We start from the raw sequence: 25,045 nt of genomic DNA, 5'->3' as shown, positions 1-25,045 counted from the left end.
ATTACAATATGCTTCCCATGCATGTACATACAACCCGTCTCGCCATTCCAGCGAGCCGTCGCAATAGCGCCATTATTCGAGGCTTCTGTTCAGTCACCGTCCCATTATCGCATCCGTCACACATACCATCACCCCTCCCCTCCCCCCCCCCTAAAAAAAAACGCCGCGAAGCAGTACCGTTGAAATCGTCGTCGCTTTCCCTATGCTCCCTCCTATGCAAACGTCATGGATATCTCCTTTTCCTTGCCAAACTCCTCGTCCTCGTCCGCCCACGGATCCGCCAACGTCGGCTTCGTCGTCGGCCGCCGGAGCTCCTCGTTGCTGTGCGATGACTCTTCGTGGAACGGACTGTCAAACGTCATCTGGATCTCCTCCTCCCCGTGCTCGTGCTCGTCGGCAAGCCTAAGCGGGCTCGTCGTCCCCTCGTCCGGGACGTGCACGTGCAACCCCAGCTCGTCGGCGCTCCTCGTCTCCCGCAGCGAGCCCCGTCTGTCCATCGGCGGTGCCGGCGATGGCGACGACATGGGCGTCAGCTGCAGCCGCATCGGCGGCAGTGTCGACTTGATCTCCCGCACCTGCAGCTCCTCCTCCGTCGCGCCCTGGCCCGCCTCCCTCGCCAGCTCGGCCCGGATGGCGTCAATGTCGAACAGGACGCCGTGGTGGCCGCCCTCCCCCCCGTCGGCCTCGGTCCCGCCGCCCGGCGCCGCCGCCGCTCCCTTGCCCGCCGTGTCCTCGTACACCTCCCACTCCTGCCTCCCCGCCTTCTTGCGACGGCCGAAGAGGCCGAAGCGGCCGCCCTTCTTCGCCTTGCCGCTCTTCTCCAGCTCCTTGCGGGCCTCCTCGATCTCGTTGATGAGCTCTCGCTGCCGCTCCTTGTGGTTCTCGGGGTCGGGGTCCTCGATCTCGGTAAACTCCTCGCTGTCCACCTCCCAGCCGCACTTGATCAGCAGCTTGGGCATGGCTCGTCGGTACTCCATGTGGCCGGCTACCTCGTCCGTCACGTCCATGTTCTCCATCCACGGGCAGTCTTCGATGGCCGCCAGCCCGGCCACCCGTCGGATGCCGCCGCTCGTCAGCCGGAACAGGTAGCCGAGGATCCAGTCGTTCCGGTTGAAGCCGTTGACGAACCGCCCCGGCACAATCGACTTGGCTCGCCGATACTCCTCCTTCTTCACCACGATGGGCGAGCCAAACATGTAGACGTTCTGGACCACGCCGTATGCGCCCTTCTTCGCCAGCTCCTGCAGGCACGAGAAGATGACGCGGGCGCCGATCGAGTATCCGACGAGCGTGATGGGCCGCGTCCCGAGGCTGCGCTCCTGCAGGGAATCCGCCAGGATGAGGCCGGCCGCCCACGCGCGGTCGAGCGACACGGCCCACGGGTTGTCGATGAGGTACGACAGCTTCGTCAGCACGATCGGCAGCTGGAGCGCCGCCATCAGGCTGACCAGGATGGTGCTGCCCAGGATCTGCTGGAGCCCCTGCGTGAGCGCCTGCGTTGGACGAGAGTCAGCATATCCGTGTTCTCGCCGCCGTTCGGCGTGAACCTACCTCGGTGGCCAGGATGTTGATGGTGTCACCCATGCTGCGCAGCATCTCCGGCTCGAACAGGACGCTGTAGACGTCGCCCATGACCGAGTTGACGGTGCTAAAGGGCAGCCGGACGTCGTCGACCTTGCCCGTGAGCCAGCCGGACACCGTCACGATCAGGTTCACCCGCTTGTTGTTGTGCAGCGGCCGGTACTCGAACGTCTTGACCGCACCCATTCGCCGGTTTGCCGCCCGCCCGCCGATGAGGCTACCCGAGGCGGCCGCCGACGACGTGATGATGGCAGCGCCGCCGGCGCCGGCGAGGAAGCTGCTCGTGCCCGTGACGCCGATGGTCGTGAAGCCCGCCGCCAGGCCGGCGCCGATGACGGGCGCCAGCAGGCCGGCCGAGAGTCCGATGACGAGACCGCCGCCGACGGTGGCGAGGCCCATCATGACGTATCTCTTCTTCAGCGCCAGCTTCCTGCGCGCCTCCATGTGCTCGTCCTCGTTCCAGTTCTCCTTCTCCGCCGCCTGCTGCATCTCCAGCGCGTCCGTGACCTTTTTCTCGAACCTGCAGATGTCGATCCACGAGATGTCGAGGCTCGCGCCCGCCCGCTCCAGCAGCACCCTCGAGCGCGCGTCGTAGATGGAGTCGGCGATGAGGATGAGGAACAGGTCGCACAGGACGGTCCACCGGAGGTCGATGTCGATCTTCTGCGTCGTCGGCAGCTGCGACGGCGTCTGAACGTCGAGGTCCTCGGAGCTTTCCACGCTCTCGTACGGGGCCGCCGGATCCTTGGCCGCGTCCCCCTCTCCGGAACTCGGGCTGGACGACCCCGACGACTTGGCGGCATCCGTCGCCGTCGCCGCCTTGTCCGTCGTCCCTTTGTCCTCGGCCATGGGGTTCCGAACCCTCGAGTTGGCGTGAAGGGCCGGCGTCAAGTCGCCCGGCATGACGCCGTGATCGTCGAGCTGCTCGATCATGAGCTGCTCGGCCTCGCTGATGTCCATGTGGGCGTACAGACGGATCATCATCTTCTGGCCCCACATGCGCAGAGACTCGACGCCGATGGCGAGCGCCTTTTTGGTTTTCTTGGTCGTCCCGAGCTCCTCGGCATCCTCCACCATGCGCGCAATCTCGAGCCGCACGAGGCCGACGTAGGCGACCCTCTGCCCTTCCGTCAACAGGTCCTTGGTGGCTTCCATCTGCGAAACGGCGTCGCGACCCTCCTCGTCGTCTACCAAGTCGTTCCTGCTGGCCCCCTTGAACAGGTACTGCGTGTTGTCGTCCATGCTCGTGGCCGACTGCACATCGTCGTCCATGTCGACCCGGGTGTAGCCCTTTCCTGCACCTCCGAGTCCGCCGTACGTGTACTTTTCGTCCTCTTCCTCATCGTGCTCTCGAGCGATGAGGCGATTGTCGTCGTCGTACATGTCGTACCTGGCGTACGATGGCATCGTCTGCCACCCTTCATCCTCCTCCGGCTCCTCCTCCTCCGGCTGCATGGCGAGAGCCTGATGGGAATGCTCGGAAACGGATGCGTTGGAGACGGTGCTGTTGCTTCGACTGTGCAAGCTCGTGGTGCGACTGCGCGCTGCAGAATGCCTCCTCTTGCCGGCGCTCATCGGGCTGGAATGCTGGGCCCCATCGACGCTCGCGGCGGGGGACGGCGATTCCTCCGGCGTATCCTCCGGCGTCTCTCGATGCTTCATTTTTGGTGTCGCATCGGCCGCATCGGCCGCGTCGTCCACACCGACCCTACTCGTCTCGGCGGGGAGTGGAGAAGCCTCACCCTCCTTTGGGTGGGAAGGCTGGGACCCAAGAATGCTCCCGGCGGGAGCTGACGCCTCCTCTGGCGTCTCTCTATTCTTCATCTTTGGCGTATCCGCATCGGTCGTGTCCTCGGCGCCGCCGCTCGTTGGCTCGGCGGGGAGTTGTTGAGGACCCGCGTCCTTTTCGGGCGGGATCGTCTGGGGCGCCCGGCTGGGCTTGGTAGACGGGACGGCGGAGCCCGGAGGGATGGCAGCAGGAGCATCTTCGAGGATCGCCTCGTCTCCGTCGTCATCGGCACCTCTGGTGGTGGTCCTCGGGTCCGGCAACGGCCGCGTCGCAGAGCCGTCACCGGCAGCCGTCTCTCGTTGTTTTGGGTTGGTCTCATGACGGGCTGCCGGGTCCGCCGTTGCACGGCTCTCGCCCAGGACGGCGTCGCCTGTCGTCGAATCGGGTTCGGGAGTGCGATATTTTCTGACTGGCAATCCGAACTCGTCGGCGTCAGGTTGGGTCGCTGAAGCGATGCCGTCGGCCGAGGCCTTGCCATCCATCTCTGCTCAGTCGTCTCGCTTGTCGTTCTGCAGAAGCTCCGCGAGCCGTGACTACCGACGTCCGCATCCAAGTCGCACACCGTTCAAGGAGTTGGATAGGGACGTGATGACGGCATGTACCCCAATCTGTTTGGAAATGAGGGCGGGGGCGGTGCTGGCGGTGGAATGACAAGACGCGGATGGACAATGGCAGGGGTAAGGAGGTGGAAAATATGTTACATACGGAGGACTGGTACGGTAGCTAGTACGGAGTAGATGTTGCACGGTGCAGTAGTATGGCGTGTTGTAATAGTTGTTACTCCTTACGGTTCGTCCTCTTACTGGTACAAATCGCATTATTACATTGTGCATAGGTGGGTGCCCAGGTCTGGTTTTCCTTGTGTGCCCTTGCCCGTATTTGTTCCCCTTGTACTCCGTACGAAGAACTGTAAATGCCACAGTGAAGACTGCAATAGTGTAACTACTTATTAGTGCTCCTCGTATGTACAGTACGGAGTACGAGGCAGTGTTATTGTTATTCCTAGGCTGGTGAGGGGACTGGGGGTCGGTCGAGGCCTGCCAACTTGCTGCAATAGTAATAATAATAATACTCCGTATTTACTCGTAATACTCACTTGTACTAAGCATTTGCAGTAAGTACGGACGGAGTACAGTACAACAAGAACGGAGTAGTAATAAGTGTACACCTGACTCTCTCAGTAGCGTTTGCTGTCAACCCCTGCACTAACACCTTCACGGCCAAGTTCAGTCAGTGCATCCAAGTAAACTGTGCACCACAGTAATGTGCTACTCTGTCAAGCGGTACTTGCATAGGCACCTACGTCGGCGACTGCACCGATGAAGTAAAAACCTCCGTATTACACTTATTTTTACGTGCGAGCATCCAAGTTTACATGGTCGTACACCTACACCTACTTACTTGCACGTACGACCTGGGACCGAAATTGGAGGCAAGTCACTCTGCGCCGATGCTGTTCAGGCAGTGAGTGAATTAATACCAAGACTTTACCTTGTCAAAGTCCATATTATGTGGTGCATAAGTACAGTACCCGTGGTCGAGTACCCGTGATTGAGTACCCGTGAACGATACCTTGTAGTATTCTTCTCGAGCAACAGACGCTCAAATGTCACAACTACCGGAGTAAATTAGTAGTGGATGGAAATTTGAAGATGATACTGGATTCCGTACGGAACACTCGATGCCATAACTCGGTGAACTAGGTACCTTGCAGTGATGACGGTACGAGTCGGTGTAGCGCTGGGGAATAGCACCGAGAATAGGCTGTCCATGCACCAATGATTTGGTGCCTCTGCGTCCCGGACGAGGCCTGACGCTGCGACCGTCGCCGTACATGTTGGCCAAGGAAATGCGAGATGTACCAACATGACATCCCAGAGGCCCAAACAACACGGTAGCTTGTTGATATCTAGCCGTCGTTTCCATCCACGTCGGCAACAGCTGGCGCTGCCGAATCGGCGTCTCCCTCTTGCTTCGTCGGGGCACCGGCCGTCTTGTCCTTCCGCCGCCTCTTCCGTTTTGCCTGCGTGGCTGTGGCAACCTCTTCCTCCGGTCTCGTGATCCTCCGTGCCACGTTTGTTTGCGTATCCTTCTTCGTCTTCTTCACGGAGAGCGAGTTTGGTTCCTTCGGTCCGCGCCGCTTCCCCCTTTTCACCTTCTCCGCCGCCCTCGTATTGTCGTCGCCATCGCCATCGTCATCGTTGCCCTCGTCCGGCCTTTCCTCCCGCTTCCTTTTTCCTAGGGCGGGCAAGATCTCGGCCCTGAATTTGCTTCTCTCCTCCCGAGCCCTCGTGGCGGCGCTCTCGTCCGACATGGGCTCCAGGATCATGACGCTCCGTTTAATGTAGATGAGAGGCACGGCGCGAACGGTGCGCAGTAGGCGCCTGACTTCTTGGCTTTGACTCGCCACAACATAGCGGTGCTTGTTCTCGCCCTGGTCCTTGGGGTCGACGACTGACCGCAGGCAGTCCATCGTGCTCAGAGGCTCGGGGTATTCTTCTGGATGGTGGCCGCAGCGTCGCCGCTCGCAAGTCTTTGCCACCTCGATGGCTTCGTCAACTCCAGGCTCGGCCTTTTGCGCGTACAGTTTTCGAATCTCGCATTGTGTAATCACTGCGTCGTGTCAATAGGAAGGCGGCTGCCGGCGAGTCCAGGAGGGACATACTGGGTTTGACCTTTCCGTGGACTGTGCGCTGCAAGGCGGGTGCAAGCTCCATCCTGAAACGACACGAATCTCGCACCATCTCGGCGTCGACTGCCGGCCAGTTCTCAGCAACAGGAGTACAGGCATCGGTGGCGGGGAGGGAACAGGGCTTACCCAAAACTTGATACGGCTCGCGGAAGCCGAATGCCATGGAGAACTGCTCCATGAGCTTGCGATACTGTTTGGATCGTTTCCCCCTCATCTTGAATCGTGTGGCGAGAAACTGCAGCGGTTGGTTGTTTGCGGAGGCTTTTGAGGATGACCAAACACCACCCACTGGCGCAGACGAAGCTTTCCGATACAAAATTTCTTATCGCGGGGGACGCACGTGCGATAAGATGGTGAGCGACAAGAGGGGGTGGGTCGAGCCAAGGTCCCACTTGATCGTCACCTGACGGAGGAGACCTTGGCACGCTGGAAGCCTCGTGTTATACGGCGTACTGGTCTGGTATTACTGTACACTTGCAACAATATACTTGTAGAGCATGGACTGTATTACAGCTACAGCGCACAGAGTAGAGCATCGCTTAGTACTTGAGCAAGTACTAGGTACTAGGTAGGTAGTTAGGTGTGCAGTAATTGGCACCCATGTAGGTACGGAGCACACCTTAGCGCAAGCATTGGCAAGTGAATCTGTACATGTACTCCCTCTACCACTACACTATATTTATGTACTTACGTACAGTGGGGGGCAAAAAGTGTGTAAACGTCGTACAGTAGGCACATTCTAGTACCATAGCTGGTACACAATCCATTCCCGGAACAGCATTCACTTGTGCCTCAAGTCCGATTGATTCATACTCGTGGTTTGTGGTAGTGTGCATCGACTCGTGCCGGCTGGGGCGGCCATGTCGATACTTTGCAATCAAGTGCGAAGCCCTCCTGGACTGCAGGCATGCGCAAGGTCGACGTGAACTAGGGTCGGTCACGGTGAGATGCTCTCGAGGTGCAAGTCAAGTGTATGTAGATTCAAGCAGTCATTCGCTCGCTGGGTTGCGTCTCGAGGCATCATTGGTCGTTCTTTACACACAAGGCCGCGGTGAGATGCCCTCGAGGTGAGTCAAGTGTAGATTCAAGCAGTCATTCGCTCGCTGGGTTGCGTCTCGAGGCATCATTGGTCGTTCTTTACACACAAAGCCGCGACGACGCTGATGTCGTCAAGTTTTCCTTGTTCACGGTCAGCCTGTGCCGCGTCGATGCGGATGCGACGGGAGAGACAAACCTCCTTCGCTCGCCAACCCCTCCTCGATGGCGTGCTCCATGAATGGGCTTTCGGCGAACGGGTCCATGGCGATGACCTTGGCTGCTGCGACAACCTCCTGCGCCGCCGCTTTCATGCCGCCGTTGCGCCCCCCCGTACGATCCGCGGCGCCGTGGCGGCTCGTGCCCGACTCCCAGTCGCCGATGCTCTTCACCAGCGTCTCGACGATTTCGTGCTCCCAGAGATTGTCGATGACGCCGTCGGTCATGGCGAGCACGACGTCGCCTTCCTCGAGATCGACCGTGTCCATGACGGCGCTCCGTCTCGGCGTGTCCGGGCTGTTCGTCCCGAGCTGTCGCGGGCAGTCGAACCAGTGCCACTGCTCCTTCGTCTTGTAGACGACCTCGCGCAGCCTCGGGCGGACGACCATGATCTGGCAGTCTCCGACGTTGGTCACGTACAGCAACGCCGTAGGGCCGCCTCCCACGACCTCCGGGGGCATCCTGTAGTGCAGCTGGGCGCCGCAGGCGGTCGTGGTTCCTTGCCAATCATGGGGCACCGTGGCATCCAACGTTTGCTCGTACGCGGACTGAAGGGCGGCGACGGGGTCGGGTTCGTGCGGCTCGTGCGGCAGGGGCGGGGAGAGACACCTTTCCAAGTCCTTCTCGACGGCCGTCGCCCAAAAGTGCAAGATGAGGCGGGACCACAGGCTGGGCGAGGGTCAGCGTACACTCTCGACGCGGGGGCTCGCCGTGGGACTTGAAAAAACCGACCCGGCGTGACCTCTCGGTCGAGCGGCCCAGGCGCCCACGCCGTCGTTTGCGCCGATGAAGAAGTCGCTCTCGTAGACGGCATCGTCGCCGTTTGTCAGCCCCCGTATCAGCTCGCCGTTGACAAAGACTCTCCGATCCCGGCTCCGATGGTGCGTGCTCAGCGGGTCGGAGAAGGAGCCGGACGGAGGAGAGAGGAAGGGCGGGGGGAAGGGCCTCGGCGGGCGCTTGGCGAACAACCCGATGCCTGTCTCGAAGCGAAAGGGCAGTCTCGGGTGCGGATGCACCGGCGGCGAGGACGGGGGTGTCGAGGATGAGCAGCGGTCGTCGTCACGGCGGCCCCGCCATGGCGGGTCTGAGCAGCGTCGCCTACGTGGGAGAGATCTCGAGACGGCAGCCAAGGGTGGAAGAGGGGATGGGCGCATTCTCCACGCATGGATGGCGGAATTGAGCCCTTTGGGTCGGCGACCGCTGCCTCGTTGGCGGGCAGGCTGGGTTGCAGGCCGCGAGTGGACTCATCGAGAGGCTGAGGATGAAGGGTCCCGCGGGGAGCTGCGGTCGGCCGGTGATGGATATGGCAGAGTGACTGACGTTGGAGGTGATGATGGAGTGATCATGACAGTAGGGAGGGTACTGTAGCGCAAGTACCGTAACATGTACTTGTACAAGCACATGTACAAGTAAGTTGTGGACGACGGAGTATGTAATACTGTACTTACTTAAGCAAGTAAGTAGTTGTTGCGTTCATACTGTACTGTAGTTGCACGTACAGTACATGTACTCCGTACTCCGACAAGTACGGAGTACTTACGATATACTGTACTGTATGTACTGTACAACACAAGGACATGTACTGTAATACGCCGTTCTGTACGGAGTACGGAGTACGTATTATTACTGCTCCGTTGTTGATGCACCTTGCCTGACTATACTTTTAATAATCAGAAATATTGTCTGATCACACTAGCCCAATACGGTGGAACTGTAATTAAACCAACAATTATTCCACCGTCTCCTCTTGTAAGACCTGACCTACCCTGCCACATTAATATACTTGCACAGGAGATTCAGAGTAGAGTACTATACTAGTATGGTAATGAATAATTCCCTTCACGCGACCATCCTCTTCCTGCCCTACTGATAGACTAATCTATTCATTGTATGTACTTGTCTCATCTGTACCTATCGGCTAACGCTGTTAGGGGACAATCGGTCGTGGAGGATGGATTGGGGTCACATGCAAAGGAGACACCAGAGCGCATGACCAGCCCCTACCTACAGACCTTGCGTACTCACTTACATCCTCGCCATTTGTGCACCCATTATTTTCGACATTAATTTGCATATAATCCAACTGCATTCTAACACTTTTTTTTTTTTTTTTTTGAACGTCTGAGGCTTCGTTCTCTCCCCCTAGCTTTGTTCTTACAAGCTCATCAAGTCCAACGTGTTACATTCTAACCTCCTTTCCTCAACTCCTTGCTGCCCAGTTAGCAATGTAGTACCCAAGGATACTTGTAGTATGCTTGGTGTCGGGCTACTTGATCGAACAAGGACAAATCTTGGTTTGCACAACGGTTTGGATCGGACAAAGTCAGTCGCGCGACGTGCATGCAGGCCCTCGCTGTTGGTGATTGTTGGACTACCACTAAAGCAAGTTTCCCCCCTGAAGACACTCGACTACGCCATTGTCGTGTGAAAGCGACGGCGATTCATCTGGTGGCGATGAAGAGGGATGATAATGCACTCTCTAATGTATTGTACAATGTGCGAAATGTAACCAACCTTCCTTGCCTCCCGTGCCTGCCCGTTCTCACGCCTCATTCGCGCATAGGCGGCGATGAAGATGTTTAAAAAGGGAAAGTCCTGTTCAACTACTCCACATTCAACTCGAAGACTCATCCTCCTCCCAATCTGGCCTACCAACATAGTGCGTTCCGTTTCCAACTGTCAAATGCGTATATGTATTCAGTGTCCCAAGGACTTTGAACGTGCATTTGCACCGACTGGGCGTCTCGTATTAGCAAGTCCACTGTACGCATTGATTTTTGGTGAGTGGAAAATACTCACGTGGCAAAAACTAGCCAAGTGCTGGGGCATTCTCCTCCAACAAGTTCTAGGGAGTGTTTACTGGGAATTGATGACGCGCAACTTTGGCACTGTAAAACACGTCAGAAATTGTAGTGAACACCAAAAGATTAGCACTTACCGCTGCAAGGCAGCCCGCGTCTTCTGCACCACCGAAGAGGATGGTTTGTTTTTGGCATGTTGAAAACATTGCGGAAATGCAATCAGTATCAACCCGATCATGCTCTTTCGTCAGCCTCCAGCGAGGAGTCAGACTGCCCTGCTCGGGCTCGGGATTTTCAGCAACATCAACCCACCGCCAAACTGGCTCATCTCTTCCTAATTGGTCCCCATATTTGTTCTTCTTGTCCTCCACTGTCAAATACTGAAGTGCATGTTCTTTCCTGTCCTTCCATGTACAGTCGCATTTCCTAGGCATCTACGATTAGCAACTCTACTGAAAGCATGGCTTCCGTGAAAAAGGAAGACGTACTTGGTTGGGAGGCATTTCCCAGACAGTAGCTGATAACCCCAATTCGCGGGGATGTCTTTGTCGCAGCGTTTGCACTATACACAAGTAAGAAGTTGCGAACGTAGGAGCAGGCACGGCGCAGTACGTACCACTTCGGAGCAATCAGCGTTGCCCATGGCTTCGGATGACATTTGGCACGAAGTTGCTAGTCCGTGACGGCAATCCTCCTTGATGACATCTCTCGGCCGAAGATCGTAACGTTCAACATCCGGCTTCACGGACCACACGACTGGCTGATATTTGTATTTCTTCCCGTCCTTCTCGCCGTGAAATAGTTCCATGAATTCCAACGTGTCCTGATCGCTTTCCTGCTCCCATCGGCATCGGCATAAGCTACGCGTAGGATATTAGCACATTTGCCATACGAATCGGTTCTAGCAGGGGACAATACTTACCCTGCCGAAGGGGAGCATATTCCATACGATAGCCTAAGACCCGCATGCCGTTTGGTCAGGCCTTTGTCACAAACCCGACACTGGAATATCGGGTGTAAGCAATCGCGCTTATCGTTGGAAGAACATATCTTACGGCTTCGGTGCAGTCGTCATGTTTCGTGCCAGACTTGTCTGCGCAGGTACTTGCCATCGCGTTGACGCAACTGTAACTAAAACGGTCCGCGGGAGCGATGGAAAAATCATTGGGAATCGGGAAATGATCGACTGGCACCTCGAATATCATACCCAAGACCGGGTATGCTAGGCAAGCCAGTGACAGATACGCCCGAGTAGCCTTCATTGTTGCGGACTTTACGTCGAATGAACGAGGGGCGTAGGCAGGATGTTTCCAGGAAAAGAAAGAGTGGGTGGTTCGAGGCAAAGCAAGGGGCGAACCGACACAATGGCGAGAGATGTAGGCTTATTTATATTGTGATGCACAGCAGAGGCTCGTCGGGGATCGAGGCCTGACAGATGAAGGGAGTGTAGGACGGAAGAGGGTCGATATTCGTGGTCCGAGTCAACCCAAGCCCGGCATGACGGCTGCTGCATTGACGCCAAACAACGGACTTTCGATCCCTCGGGCCTGCGAGTGCATGCATGCTCTAGCGCACTACTATAAGTACTGTAAGTAGGTACGTAGCAATACTCGATACTCCCTATGCGACGACGGGAAAACATCACCTACACCTTTGTTAGTGCTGGCCATGAAGTACTTACTTGTAGGTAGTGCGGCGACCGTGCTTGTCGATCCCCACTTGGTCACTACCAGATTGCGAATAGGTATACACATGTAGAGGTACTCGGCACACCTACCGCACGTAAGTACAGGCACAAGCACGTCGCGGTACGTGCGGAGCTCTCGGCACCTGCACAAGGCACGGTTGCATGCACATGTAAGTAATTACAGTGCTTACTTGCAGAGTAGGCAGGCACATAGTTTTAAGCACGTACTTGTACAAGTAGGTACATGAACTCGGAATATGGGGACTGGGCCAAGGGTGGGTCCGATATGTCACGAACTGACGACCTCTCTCGCCCGTACCGTCTCTTACAGTAGTCGAGCACGACTGCTTGTGCCGAAGGTGTAGGGTGTAGTTGTACATGTACTACAATTGCATACATGTACAGTACTAGGTAATTATTTGCAACTACAGCAGTTACTTGCAAGTACAGCAATTACTTGCAAGTACAGGTAGCTGTACAGCTTGGCCACGTCTGCCAGCACCGTGCATGTACATACATGTAAGTATATGTACTCCGCGTCCCCTCTGGGATTGACCCAGCGGTGGAGCTGAGGGATGCCGCCGTGGTCCTCCTACGGCGGGGGGGAGGGGAGGGGCGCGGCCCCCTCTACTTGAGTATTTCGTCTTATTTTCCGATGGCAAAAGAGGCAATCGGGTCCCGTGAGACGGATCAAGTCTTGGGCAAACACTGTCATATCTCGCCACCGACGGTAGTATTTGATTTCTGAGCAAAGGCGTGCCTTGCATCGGCATCGATTGGGCAGCCTCACCCGCACCGGCCATCTCCCTGTTCCTCGTGGTTACGTGCGATAGCAAGCTCCATGCCGAATACTACTAACGTAATCCAATGCCATAGGACCACTGTGCTGCAGTTCATGTGCTCCACCGACCAAGCCAGTGCTCGCGAGCACTTGTGCTTACAGCTACCGACAGGCTGAAGTACATGTACTTGCATGTGTGTACGGGTCCTGTGCAGTGCTGGCAAGTGTACTAAAGTACTGTACATGAAAGCACAAGCAGTGGTGCTACAATGGTACGGAGTGCTTGTAGGCCGTCAGTGGTTGTGCAGTACTTGCACGGGTAAGAGCTTGTACATGATTGCAGTGCGCACGAGGACGGGGTACTTGCACACCAACACCCGCATGTGCAGAACCCGTACCCTCCTCCGCCTAGTGGCAGGAATCGTGCATGCAGGTACATACGTTGGCGGTGCATAGGTGTAAGCATTTGTACTTGGTTGTGTTGTGCTGGCAGGTTCCTGCTACGCCACGATGTCCATTATTATGCATCCCATCCATTATCCGCTCGCCTCGGCCACTAGGGTTGCCATCGAACCGGGCGCCTGCTGAGTTGCGGCCGACAACTCGCACACCTACTTGGCTAGTCGTCCCAAGCACGGGTTGGACAAGTGCGGCGTAGTGCCCCCCGCATCGTGCCGCTTATCATTACGGGCGACGACAGACATTGCAGGGGCTACCTTTAGCAGCCTTTGCCATGCCGATTCCCGGGTTTCGGTTCCCGGTTCCTGGGCGCTAATTATTTTATCGCACCCGCCGATAGACAGCATTTGGTTTGATCATTGCTCGCCCTGCGACGACTGATGGGTACCGCAAGCCCTCCGTACAATTACTTCTTGCGCCAGCACTCGGTACTTGTACTTGCACACTCGGTACTTGTACTTGCAAATGACTGCGGAGCAGGCGTACTTACTTGCTTGCACCACACGCGCACACCAACGGAGTGCTGGACTTGGTAGCCAGGCTACTTGACGGCGGACATGCAAGTACGTGCATGATTCCGTGCAGAATAGTCTGCTGCCCAGCGACGAACAGCCGCATTGTTGTTTTTGCCATGAAGGCCTTGGTCGCCACCGGTTTCCATCTCGCTCCCATCGATTGCGCGGCGTTGCCGTCCGTCTCTGTCCTGCATTGCCCGAGAGACTCGAACGCGCAGCAGCAGGCCGGTCGGCGCGGCAAGCACCCAGGAGCACGCTGACGGAGGCAAGCTGAGCACGCCGCTCGTCAGTGGTCGACGGTGGTGCCGCCATCATGCGGCTGGGCGCATTCCTGCTTGCACTTATGCACATCCCCCATCCACGCAGCCGCCGGCTCGACACCCCCCCGCTCGACACCCCGCCCGACGCCCAGGCTAGCCGCCCACTCGTTTGCCAGTGTTTCTCCGCCCACGCTAGGTGCCCTAAGAATAATCGACAGCGCAGCGCAGCGCTAAACGCAAGCAGGCACTGGCGTGGTCGCTGGACGGGAACAGCGGTACCCCGGCAAGAATGGCGCTGGGGATTTCGTCGGCACGCAATGGATGGATGAATTCCGTCGGGGCACTCGACGACATTGCGCCATGCGCGCACACGGAGATGAACACGGCCAGCATGTCATGACACACCACGGCGGAAAAGGTCGCCGGCACCATGGCGTACCCGTACAGCACTCGCCACGGCACCCGCTACGGTGGTGCCATGGGCTTCGCCCTCTGCGCATGCAGGCGTACATGTGCTTGGGCGTAATTACTTGCTTGATCGTTGAACTTTGCACTCGGGCGGGATTGCACGGGCACGATTCATGAGTTTCATTGCAGGAGTGAAATGGCGTCACAGACTGAGGGTACTCCGTAAGGTACCTAGTACTGGCTGCACAGCACCGGTACAGTAATTACTATAATTACTGTACATGTACATGTACTCGCATGCGACATGGCTCGGAGATGTGGTCATGGAAGAACTCTGACTTTTAATTTCGCCTACCTTGGTACTAGCCAAAGTAAGTCAAACAGTACGTACTGTAGACGGACCAGGAAATTATTTCCGCACTTGCGCAGCAATTACATGTGCTTGAATTTACTTGTTTGTGCAAGTGCTTGCGACGTGAACTTGCAGAGTGTTGCTTGTGCAAGTATGACTACTGTACTCCGTACTTGCACAGCACATGCACACCTACTTAATTGCTTACGTACGTATGTGTACGGTTTGTACAGTACGGAGTATGGAGTAAGCACTAAGTACTTACTGTATTAAGTAATACATGTGCTTGTATCCGTAAGTACGGACACTATTACTCCGTACAGCACTCGTAAGTACATGTGTACTGTAGGTAGGTGTACGTGTACTTAAGAAGGTAGGTGTACAGTACTTGGAACTAGGCGCCCTCACTTGCACTTGAGTACAAGTATGCAAGTACTTATGCATTTCAAGTACATGCACATGTGCAGAGCAATGCGGACGACGTCCCTGGCGAATACTTGATTGGCCAAACTTTCTTCGAGTTTCCTTGCAGAATCTGTGGTAATTAGGGGGGCCGCGCGCCTACTATGGGACACCATCGCCCCGTTCGTTCCCTTGCACTGGCTGGCAGTGTGATCCTTCGGGATGGCCGTGGCAAGTACGGAGTACTTGAGTACATGTACGGAGCACTCCAGAATACGAAGTACTTGCGTATTTACGGAGCAATACTAGGTAGGAATTGCACTGTACAGTATGGAGTATTACCACCTAAGTAGATAAGTACTCACACAAGTATACGTACACCTACATGTACAGCATGCCGTAGCTGTGCTGCCTTTGGTCGGCGCATCAACGTCGGAAGCTCTCACGTGCACCACCATGACGCAGAGGTCAGCTGCTGTCTGCCAGCTACTTGTCCCAACTCTATGCGCGGAGCACTCTACTCCAAGACCTTGCTGCTCCATTGGCCATGGAATACCCAAGGATTGTGTGAGTACGTGTCATCGGGCTCCGTGCTTGCAAAGGACCAGCGATGCACGCTCATGGCAATGCCGCCCATGCCGCTGCACTCGCTTCGGCCCAAGCAGTCACCAAGTGGTCGTCTGCTCTGTGACGGTGCCGGCGAGAGCACAGCGATGCTGCTTGATGCCCCGTACTCGCTATTATTCCGTACTGGACCACGCCTGCGAAGCTGCTTGTGCTTGCAAGTACTCCGTACCTGCCATTCATCCAGCCAACCCTGTGCGCCCCAACAGGCGGGGGTCCCGATGCGACAGCGGCCGAATGGTATTACCTGTCCTTTTCCTCGTGACCGTGTCCGTCCCTGTCAAGCAAGGCCATGCGTGAGTTGAACTTGGCGCCGATCACCCGTGTGTTCCGTACAAGGACTCGTATATACTTACTTGACTGCACCAACCTACATACAGTACATATCCATGTGCACTAATGCGGCAAGCACAAGTACAAGTAAGTATTACTTGACGAATTATTATTACCTGTAATACATATAAAAGTGCGCTCGTAGTCGGATTCGATCGACCAGTCGCTGCTTGTCGACGCCCTCGACACGACGCACCCTGCATCGGCGTTGGAGCCCCCATCTTCGCCATCCCCCGACGCCCTTTGCCACCTCCCAACGATGGACGAGCATGGCCAGACTCGTCGAACCAAGCGGCTTGCTCGCCATGCCGGCCGTCGCGACGCCGACGACGAGAGAGGTGCTTGATGGAGGCTGTCGATGTCTCGCCTACCCGTCGCAGGCTTCTCCGGCAAGGGGGCGCCGAGACCTGCGTGCTGGTCGAGAGGGCACAGCAGCCGTGTCCGCACGATTGGCGACGCGAGGACGACGAGGCCCACCGCTTCCCCTCGTCGTGCATGCGGGAAGCGTGCCGGACCGCAGCCATGATGCCGACAGGGCGTCGCCCGTCGCGAATCCATCTGCACCGTGCGCCATGCCCCGTCGACGAGGTTGAAGGTGGACGGTGGCCCTCATGTATCGGTGCTGGCCGCATTGGCTAAGAATGTTGGTAGGTGCTCCGTGCTCGGGATCAGGTGCTGATTCCACGTACATGTACTCCATGCAGTGCACTGCTACCAAACAACGACGGCACTTGGAGCGAGTGCGGAACATATTACGGAGCACGTGACGACATCCATCACGCCCACACTCACACTCGGCGAGACGCCATTTTTGGTCGTCCGTTTGGCGCGACCGACAGAGTACTCCGTACTATTATAAGTACTCAAGTATTACATCGTGTGGTGCAAATGTGGCTACGAATACCGCCAAGTTATCCATGGAGTTCTCCGTGCGTGCTATTCGTGCACTCCATACTCTGCGCTTATTCCGCACACGTAGTAATTAATAGTAGACTAATACCAGATACTGCTAGACGCAAGTTGCGGGCAAGGCCGCAGCACTAATAATACTAGCGCTCAAGTTTGGAGTGCTCGAATAATATGCTTCCAAGTAATTACTTACTCCGTAATATTACTCCGTAATAATACCTGCACTATCACTACGGAGTACTCCGTACCGAGTAAGGTTATTAGTACAGTACTTGATACAAGTACTGAGTTAGGTAACGAGTGCTGTACTCCGTACTCCGTACAACTACTCCGTACAACTATTAATCACTCCGCACTCCGTGCCTTGACCTGGGCAAGCTTCGCACTACTGCGGTGGAAACCTAACTGCGCTGATCACGTATTGGACCAGTCCTCCTCGTGTCGAGATGGCTTCGGAGCAACCCGTCCATTGCTGACATGATTCGCATCGAGCCCATTTTGCCTCTTTCTTCATTCGTCCACGGTCGACATGTGCACCAAGCGAAGCGAGAATGGGTGGCTGAGAGCACAATGTTCCGGCATGGACGTCGGGGCGGTGCGCGGCGCATCCCAGCGAGCACTTGGGAGCGCGCCCACGGTACGACGAGCACCAGGCGGGACACCCGCACCACCTAAAGTTCGGTTGGTGCAGAAGCTGCGTCACACCCACTGCACTCCATCACCTCGGCGCCTCAGCACCTGGTGCCAAGCTTGGCCAGTGGGATGGATGCACGCAGATGACGCTTCGCACTCGTCCGCCTCAGCCCCCCTCGCCAAGCCCCTCGGACTCGGACTGTCGAGGGCAGCGGTCGGCAAGACACGGAGATGCATGTTTCAAGAGTCGCCCGGTGCGAGCAAGGCAGTGGACGAGGGAAGCGCACGGCGATGTGATGGCACGTCGCCGGCACACGCGTCGTCGCCCTGCCCAGGGAAGTGATCGGCCGCCGCGACGGCGGAGACGATGGTGATGGCGATGGCTCCAACGGCTCCGTGATTAGTGGGCATCCAGATCCGAGCGCATGCGTCAACTGTATTACCGGCACCTATGCGTACGCGGCGGAGCGCAAAGGCTGCAACGAGGGCCATGTTTCGCACCTGCCAGCGCACATGCACTGTAGGTACGAATGCTTGCACTCCGTACGGAGCATCAATATAGTGCACGTACTCTTGCACACCTGCATCCTCCACCTACGGTACAGGCACGCATGCAGGTGTAGGTGTGGCCTGTCCAGCCAGCGCTCGGCCGCAGCAATGGAATAGATGCCAGCGAGTGTACCAAGGAATTGCTGGCACATCTACGGCCCCGTCGGTACTTGCACTCCATGCCAGCACAAGCGCGTAGGCAAGTACTGTACTTAAGTGCCTGCGCTGCAGGGCGATGCACAACACAATACTACAAGCAGCCATACCAAGAGCATCGGGCTTGTGCTTGGCAGCCATCCGCAGGTGATGCACAACACAATACTGCGCAGTCATACCAAGAGCATCGGGCTTGTGCTTGGCAGCCATCCGCAGGGCACCTCCTCCGCATACGTCCATTGCCGAGACATTCCTCGAAGCAGGTGCGGAGCGCGAGCAGAGTGCGAGCACCAACCTGCCACGGAGTGGGGGTGCCTGGCATTCGTGTCACTGCTTGGCTGAGCGGCACGAGCACGAAGGCAGGACACGGAGAGGACCGTCGCCGACTCGAGCGACAGACCCCCAGCGCTGTGAGCAAAACTTGCTGGCTTGGGAGGCTGCGACTGGGCGGTAGGTAGGCGCCTTGGCCGCAACGCGGGAGGTGCTGGACGTGCCATGCAATGGCTGCTCGAAGGGTCGTCGCATGCTTGAGCATGAATGGATGGCCATGCTGCGTCTCGCCGTCCGACGCTCGTACCGGCGTTGAAGGGCCCGGCACCTTGTCGTCGCACGAACCAGCACCTTTGTTGGGAGCGTCGTGCAAGCAGGTACTTGCTGCCTCTTGCTCGAGGTGCATGTCGCATCGGCCATGGACCTCATACCGGCCATTCTGGCGCCTTGTCGAGTTGTTGCCGGTAGGCACCCGGTACCTGTGCTGTGCGAGTAATCGCATGCGGGTGTGAGAACGGAGTACCACGTATAAAGTCCCCTGCTCCATGCTTAGGCGTGCAAGCACGAGTACTGTAGGTGCTGATGGACAACTGCACCTACGAGCAGGCGTACTTGCAGAGCACTACATGTGCTTGTGCTCCGTACACCACACTGTACTGTACTGTACTGTACTTACTGTACTGTACTTACATGTAAGTACTGTCATCTTGTCCGAGCTCCCTTCGGCCGCCTCCGTCTCCGCCGCGGTGATACACCGTGCAGCTCACAATGGTTGCACTCTGTGACGTACTGTAGTGGCAAGTGCTGTGCCTCGTACGGAGTACAAAGAGGTACACTTCGGTACCTACAGACTACAGCAAGCAAGTACAGTAATTAGTGGTGCGTTGTCCCCCTACCGAGTACTGTAGCTCCCATTGTTGGCCGCCCCGCTCTTGTCTGCTGAACGGCACCGACCTCGCCTCCACCGACAGGTCTTGGTGCTGCCTTGGCGCCAGTCCCAAGCATCGGAGGAGGCGCTGCTGCCATGCCGATGCCCTCAACGACGTGCATTCTGTCCCCCCCGTTTGCCCGCTCATAGTCGCCGACCTCGCCGAGACGCCGACCCCGTCGTGTGCGATCGATCGATCCACCCTCCAAACGTGGCACGGCAACAAGGTCGGGACCGACGCGGCGGCTAGCTCGAGGCCCGAGTGTGGGTGCGCAAGTGCTTGCAAGCAAAGGAAAAAAAAGGTAGGTAGGTACTTGCAAGTACTGGCTGTATTAATAGTTTCTCGCTGGTGAAGGTGTACTGTACGTACTTGTACTGTACTTTCATGAATCCCTACCAGCCGTGCTCCGTGCATGTAAGACATCCATCCGACCATCCATCCATGCCCCCCCCCCCCTGAATGACCCTGTGAGCGCCTCTGCTCGTGATTCCTGCCGCGTGAGTGACGCTGCTGATGGATAACCGCCAAGAATAGGCTTTCCGAGCAAGTGGGAGAAGCCCATGCCGACATCCCCTTTGCTCCTCTGGAATCGAATACTTACCGACCAACCCATCCACCAACATACCTCCTACCCATCTCCCACCTGCTCCGCATACCTCGACGACGCCGACGCCTGCCCCGTGCCGTCTTCACTGCCCGCCCGAACCCGAGCAGAGAGGCCGGGACGCAGCGTCTAGACCTCGGTGGCTAGTCATGCCAGCCCGGAACCTCCGACATATCCGCTCACACCGCCTTGCATAGGCCGCTTTCCTCGTGCAGGGGACGCTGGACCGAAGGCTCACCCGAGCCGGCCCTCTCAACCAACTCCTGGAGCGACGACGAAAAAAACAGCGGGCGAGAGTAAACGACATCAAGGAACAAAGCAGCGCTTGCAGCGACACCGACCTGCTGCTGCGCCTTTCGGCTCCACATCCCTCCGCTCCGCGCCGCCTTGGCTCTTGGCTCCCAACCCCAAGGTCGGGGTAATAACCGTCATCGTGCGCTCGTCGTCCCTCGACCGACCGACCTCTTTCCTCGTCAGCCCGAGACGGCCCTTTCCCCTCTCTCCTGTCGACTCGCCGCCGCTCGTCCGCCTCCCTCGTCCGCCCGTTCAAAGTCTTGGGACCTCGCATCGCCGTTGCTGCCGCACCAGCCTCGTCGGCCGCCGCCGTCGTCGTCCGCCGTCGTCGTCCGTCGTCGTCGTCGTCGTCGTCGTCGTCGACCTCGACCCTCCTCCTGCAAGGCCGTCCCGCTATCGTGAGGGGGTGGGCCGCATCCAGCGACGACCGATCTCATCGCCCGACGTCTCCATCGACAGGCCGATACTACCTGTCTACGCCGACCGATCCTGTGCCGAGTGCTGCGGCGACGACGGTGCTCCCGCAGGACAAGGGGTGCTCGTCGGGAGCTCTGAACCTGAACCATGGGGCGCCATCGAGGTTCGTACGACCGCTTCCGATCGCTCCGTCCCCTGATTTCCCTGCATTCCAATCGCCCGTCGTCTTGCCAATGGCCAAGTCAACAACAAACGACGGCCGAGTCCCCTTCTGGAGCACTTGCCGTCGCCACCGAACCCTGCCAAGGTACTAGGTACCTGGTACCTGCCTGTCCACCCCCCGTTCCCTCTTGCACCGCGCGCGGCGGGCCACCGCACCGTGAGGCGCCGCGCCACTGCGGTTGCGCCGCGAGCTGGATTGGTCCAAGCCTTTTAGCGGTGCCGTGCCACTGCTCGGCGCTGCACTGTGCTCGGCGTTTGCAGCGAAGCGTGCTCTGCTAGCCTCTGCGCGATGCCTCAGCACCTGCGAGCTCTGCTCCGTTGCTCCTCTGCTGCTGCTCTGCTGCGGCGGCCGCCGCTGCCACTACCGCTACAGTACGACCCGGCATGTACTCGCGCTGCCCCCGTTGCACCAAGAGCACTTCATTTCCTCGCCCCCGTCCGTCCCCCAACTAATACGAAAAAGGCACCGGCAAACAGCTGAGCCCACCCTTGGCCGCTAATGATGCCACTGCCCCTCTCCGGCGTAGCAATCCGCTGACGGCTGCTCAAATAGTCCTCTCCTTCATGTCCCAGTTTTCCGCTGGCCACAAGACCCCATCCCCGTCCCCTACATCATCGCCGCCCAACGAGTCGACCGGCGCGCACCTCAAGCCCGCTTCCCGCTCGACCGTGACGACAGATCCCTTCCTCGACACATACGTCCGCCGACCCGTCACGCCTCCCGAGCTCTCGGACTATGGCACGCCGCTGAACGGCTCGCCCCGGAACATCTCTCCCCACCAGCAGCGCCAGCGCAGCGCTTCGAGGCCCTCCTCCAGGCCCTTGTCCATCTTCAACGCCTACCAGCCGCCCGTCATGGACATCAACGAGGACACCATCCCCGAGCTGCTGCCCGTCTACTCCCTCCTCAACAGCCACTCCAACAAGCTCTACCAGGAGGGCTACTTCCTCAAGCTCGACGACCAGAATACGCGTACGTCGCCGTCCCCTCGCCCCGTCCTTCCGCTCGCTGACGCACGCCATCTAGAGGGCAAGCCCAATGCCGACCGCACCTGGACCGAGTGCTTTGCCCAGCTCGTCGGCACCGTCCTGTCGCTCTGGGATGCCGCCGAGCTCGACGCCGCCGGCGAGGACGGCGAGGTGCTGCCCAAGTTCATCAACCTGACCGACGCTTCCATCAAGATGGTGAGTCGCCGCCCCTCCCCCCCCCTCCCCCCCGGCAGCGGCCGTCGACGCAACCGCTCAAGCGAACCTGGCCGTCTAGATCGAGTCCCTACCCACGCGCTCCGGCGATGAGCAGCCGTTGCAGAACATCCTCAGCATCTCCACCGCCGGAAGAAACCGGTACCTGCTGCACTTCAACTCCCACCACTCGCTCATCCAGTGGACCGCCGGCATCCGCCTCGCCATGTACGAGCACTCGACCCTGCAGGAGGCCTACACCGGCGCCCTCATCGCCGGCAAGGGCAAGATGCTCAACAACATCAACGTCGTCATGGAGCGCTCCCGCTTCAAGACGGAGGAATGGGTCCGCGTCCGGTTCGGCGCCGGCGTGCCCTGGAGGCGCTGCTGGTGCGTCATCAGCCCGCCCGACGAGAAGGAGTACGCCAAGCTCCAGAAGGAGGTCAAGAAGCGATCGGCCTACGACCGCTCCGCCATGCCCATCCTCAAGGGCGACATCAAGTTTTACGACACGCGCAAGGACGGCAAGAAGCAGAAAAAGGCGCAGCCCATCGCCACCATCACCGACGCCTACTCGGCCTACGCCATATACCCGCAGGCCAAGTCCCTCGTCGACGCCTCGACCCTCCTCAAGATCGAGGGTCACGTCACCGTCCACTCGAGCCCGCCCTCGGCCACCGAGGGCTTCATCTTCATCATGCCCGAAGTCCGGCCCATGGTCACCGGCTTCGAGATGCTCCTCCGCTTCCTCTTCCCCACCTGGGACACGTTTGGCCTCTACGGCCGGCCGGGTAGGCTCGTCGCCAGCGTGCTCGACCCCCGCTCGCTCATGTTCGCCATGCCCAAGCACAAAAAGTACGGCTACCTCGAGCTGCTCGACGTCTCGACCCTCATCATGGACGACTCGAGCTCCTCCTGGGCCGAGAGGGAATGGCGCAAGAAGCTCAAGGAGGCCACCGGCACGAGGATGAACGCCGTCGAGGACGGCACCGGGCCCGACGCCGCCGCCGCCGCCGACGCCGTCTCGGGCAGCAGCCCCGGCGGCAAGCCAAAGGTCGGCTTTGCCGAGGATCACGCGCGCATCCGCACCTCGCGCTCCTTCTCCCTCAACGAAGCCGGGAGGATGGGGACCGCCCCCCCGGACCAGCGCGGGGGCATGCAGCTCTCGGTGGCCGCCCACGCCCAGCACGGCCGCAACCTGTCGGAATCCAACGTCGGCGGCCCCCAGCCGCCGCGCAACGACTACGGCCCCCCCATGGTTCCCTACCAGACGTCGCCGCAGAGGATGCCGGTGCCGGTCAGGGGAGGGCCCCCGGCCGAGACGGGCAGCTCGGACGACGAGCCGGGCAGGTCGCCCATGCCGCCGGAGATGGGCGACCTCGAGGGCATGCCCACGCCGGAGCCCGTGTCGCGCCCGCCCGCCTTCAGCCACGGATCCCAGGCCCACCCCGCAGGCAAGGCGTACCACTCTCCGGAGCTCCGTCGCGCCAACAGCCGGCTTTCCAGCACGACGCTGGCCCAGCTGGCCAAGGCGGGCGGGATAGCCAACCCCGGCGACCTGTCGCCGAGAAGGGATGGTGACGGTGTGTCATCCAACCCTTCGGTACATGCACACGCCGACGTCGTCGGAACGCTTGCTAACGGCTAGCGCCCACGGTCCAGCTTTGAACGCCCACGGCCACGACCGGCCCGGCAGGCTACCGGTCCCGCTCGGCGTCCCGAACCAGAGAGCCCGATCGCCCATGGACTACGGCTCGAAGCCACCGTACGCGCACGACGCGAACGAACCGCCGCGCCCGCACACGTCCGACGGCCGTCGCGCCCCGCATCCTCCAGGACAGAAACCCAACTTTCACCCGGATCAGCTCCCCCCCGGCGCCGCCGGACGGGGCGCCCCGATGCCGCCCCAGGGTCAGGGCCGAGGGCGTCCGCCGAACCAGCGACCGCCGCCCGGCCACCCGCCGCTGCATCATGATCCGTACCGAGGCCAGCCACCAGCTGGGCCAGGCCCGCGACCGTTTCCTGGACCTCAGGGCAGGGGACGCCCTCCGCCGAACCCGGCCCACCCGCAACGGAAGCCGGTCCCCGGCGGCCATCAGAGCATGACGTCCGACGACGTCATCGACCATTACTCGTCCGATCCGCACCGCGGCCCTCCTCCGGCGCAGGGACGACAGCCGCCACCTGGCCATTATCCCCAGGACGACCGGCACCCGACCGACGGCCGCCCGTCCGTCGAACGACCGCGTGCCGGGGCCCTGAAGACGGTGGGTGGCGGGGAGCATCCGACGCAGAACGCCGATTACGACTTTCCCGAGGTCAACTTTGGCCCGACCATCAACTACGGAGCGGCGCCGGTGCCTCGCAGGAAGGTTCCCCCGTCGGCGAATGCGCCCGGCCCAGATCAGCCACAAAGGCAGCCGAGCCCGGGAAGACAGGGCGCCGACGACGGCGGGAAGCGGACCATGGCCTGGCAACCGGCCGGCTCCCACGCCGGATCGGGAGCCCACGGCCTCACGGCGGAGCAGTACGTGCAGCAGCGGGCCGCGGCGTCTGGGCAGCAGGCGATGCACGGCGTCCCCGGAGGCGCCGGGCCGAGGGCACACAACCTTCAGGCGCCCTACCAGGGGGGACAGTCACCGCAGCGACGAGGGAACGGTTACTAGGACGCCGACTTGGGTGCTCGCGTCGGCGTTTCGGCCTGTTACGACATTGTGATACGGTACATAAAAAATCGCTAGGTATGCCGCCCGAACGGACGGTCTGGTAGAGTCATTGGGTGCATTTGGACGACGGATGAGCGTTCTGCGAGAACTCGTGCGGTGGGAACGACGGGCCCACGCGGGCCTGTCTCTTGGCTTCGGAGCTGGAACATCGATAGCGGCCCTTATTCTGGGTACCCGGTGGGCGGACGAGCTTGTCGGTGGCCGCCGGCAAGGTTG

At 59.0% G+C, this 25,045-nt stretch overlaps 5 protein-coding genes across 5 annotated transcripts; 1 reads left to right on the top strand and 4 right to left on the bottom strand.

Moving 5' to 3' along the window:
• Positions 1 to 212: 212 nt before the first annotated feature.
• Positions 213 to 3,852, bottom strand: DCS_01117 (DUF726 domain protein; the record flags this gene model as incomplete). The annotated part of the gene is made up of 2 exons (XM_040798452.1): positions 213 to 1,493; positions 1,552 to 3,852. 2 exons carry the CDS (start codon positions 3,850 to 3,852, stop codon positions 213 to 215), a joined length of 3,582 nt encoding a protein of 1,193 aa, XP_040659335.1.
• Positions 3,853 to 5,279: 1,427 nt separating this feature from the next.
• Positions 5,280 to 8,470, bottom strand: DCS_01116 (rRNA-processing protein UTP23; the record flags this gene model as incomplete). The annotated part of the gene is made up of 7 exons (XM_040798451.1): positions 5,280 to 5,983; positions 6,036 to 6,125; positions 6,189 to 6,350; positions 6,403 to 6,488; positions 7,208 to 7,241; positions 7,297 to 7,985; positions 8,049 to 8,470. 7 exons carry the CDS (start codon positions 8,468 to 8,470, stop codon positions 5,280 to 5,282), a joined length of 2,187 nt encoding a protein of 728 aa, XP_040659334.1.
• Positions 8,471 to 10,161: 1,691 nt separating this feature from the next.
• Positions 10,162 to 11,379, bottom strand: DCS_01115 (uncharacterized protein; the record flags this gene model as incomplete). Its single annotated transcript, XM_040798450.1, has 4 exons — positions 10,162 to 10,551; positions 10,734 to 10,977; positions 11,040 to 11,119; positions 11,173 to 11,379. 4 exons carry the CDS (start codon positions 11,377 to 11,379, stop codon positions 10,162 to 10,164), a joined length of 921 nt encoding a protein of 306 aa, XP_040659333.1.
• A 6,341-nt stretch (positions 11,380 to 17,720) lies between these two features.
• DCS_01114 (uncharacterized protein) lies at positions 17,721 to 18,957 on the bottom strand (the record flags this gene model as incomplete). Its single annotated transcript, XM_040798449.1, has 2 exons — positions 17,721 to 18,074; positions 18,586 to 18,957. 2 exons carry the CDS (start codon positions 18,955 to 18,957, stop codon positions 17,721 to 17,723), a joined length of 726 nt encoding a protein of 241 aa, XP_040659332.1.
• Positions 18,958 to 19,843: 886 nt separating this feature from the next.
• On the top strand, positions 19,844 to 24,769 carry DCS_01113 (PH domain protein; the record flags this gene model as incomplete). The annotated part of the gene is made up of 7 exons (XM_040798448.1): positions 19,844 to 19,851; positions 19,919 to 20,127; positions 20,186 to 20,866; positions 21,475 to 21,894; positions 21,949 to 22,106; positions 22,186 to 23,686; positions 23,766 to 24,769. The coding sequence occupies 7 exons, from the start codon at positions 19,844 to 19,846 to the stop codon at positions 24,767 to 24,769; spliced, it is 3,981 nt and encodes a 1,326-aa protein (XP_040659331.1).
• Positions 24,770 to 25,045: the final 276 nt, after the last annotated feature.

The sequence above is a fragment of the Drechmeria coniospora genome, chromosome 01, assembly GCF_001625195.1.
Source record: "Drechmeria coniospora strain ARSEF 6962 chromosome 01, whole genome shotgun sequence".
NCBI classification, from domain to species: domain Eukaryota; kingdom Fungi; phylum Ascomycota; class Sordariomycetes; order Hypocreales; family Ophiocordycipitaceae; genus Drechmeria; species Drechmeria coniospora.
The sequence above is the reverse complement of the archived record's forward strand: the minus strand, read 5'-3'. Positions and strand labels throughout refer to the sequence as shown.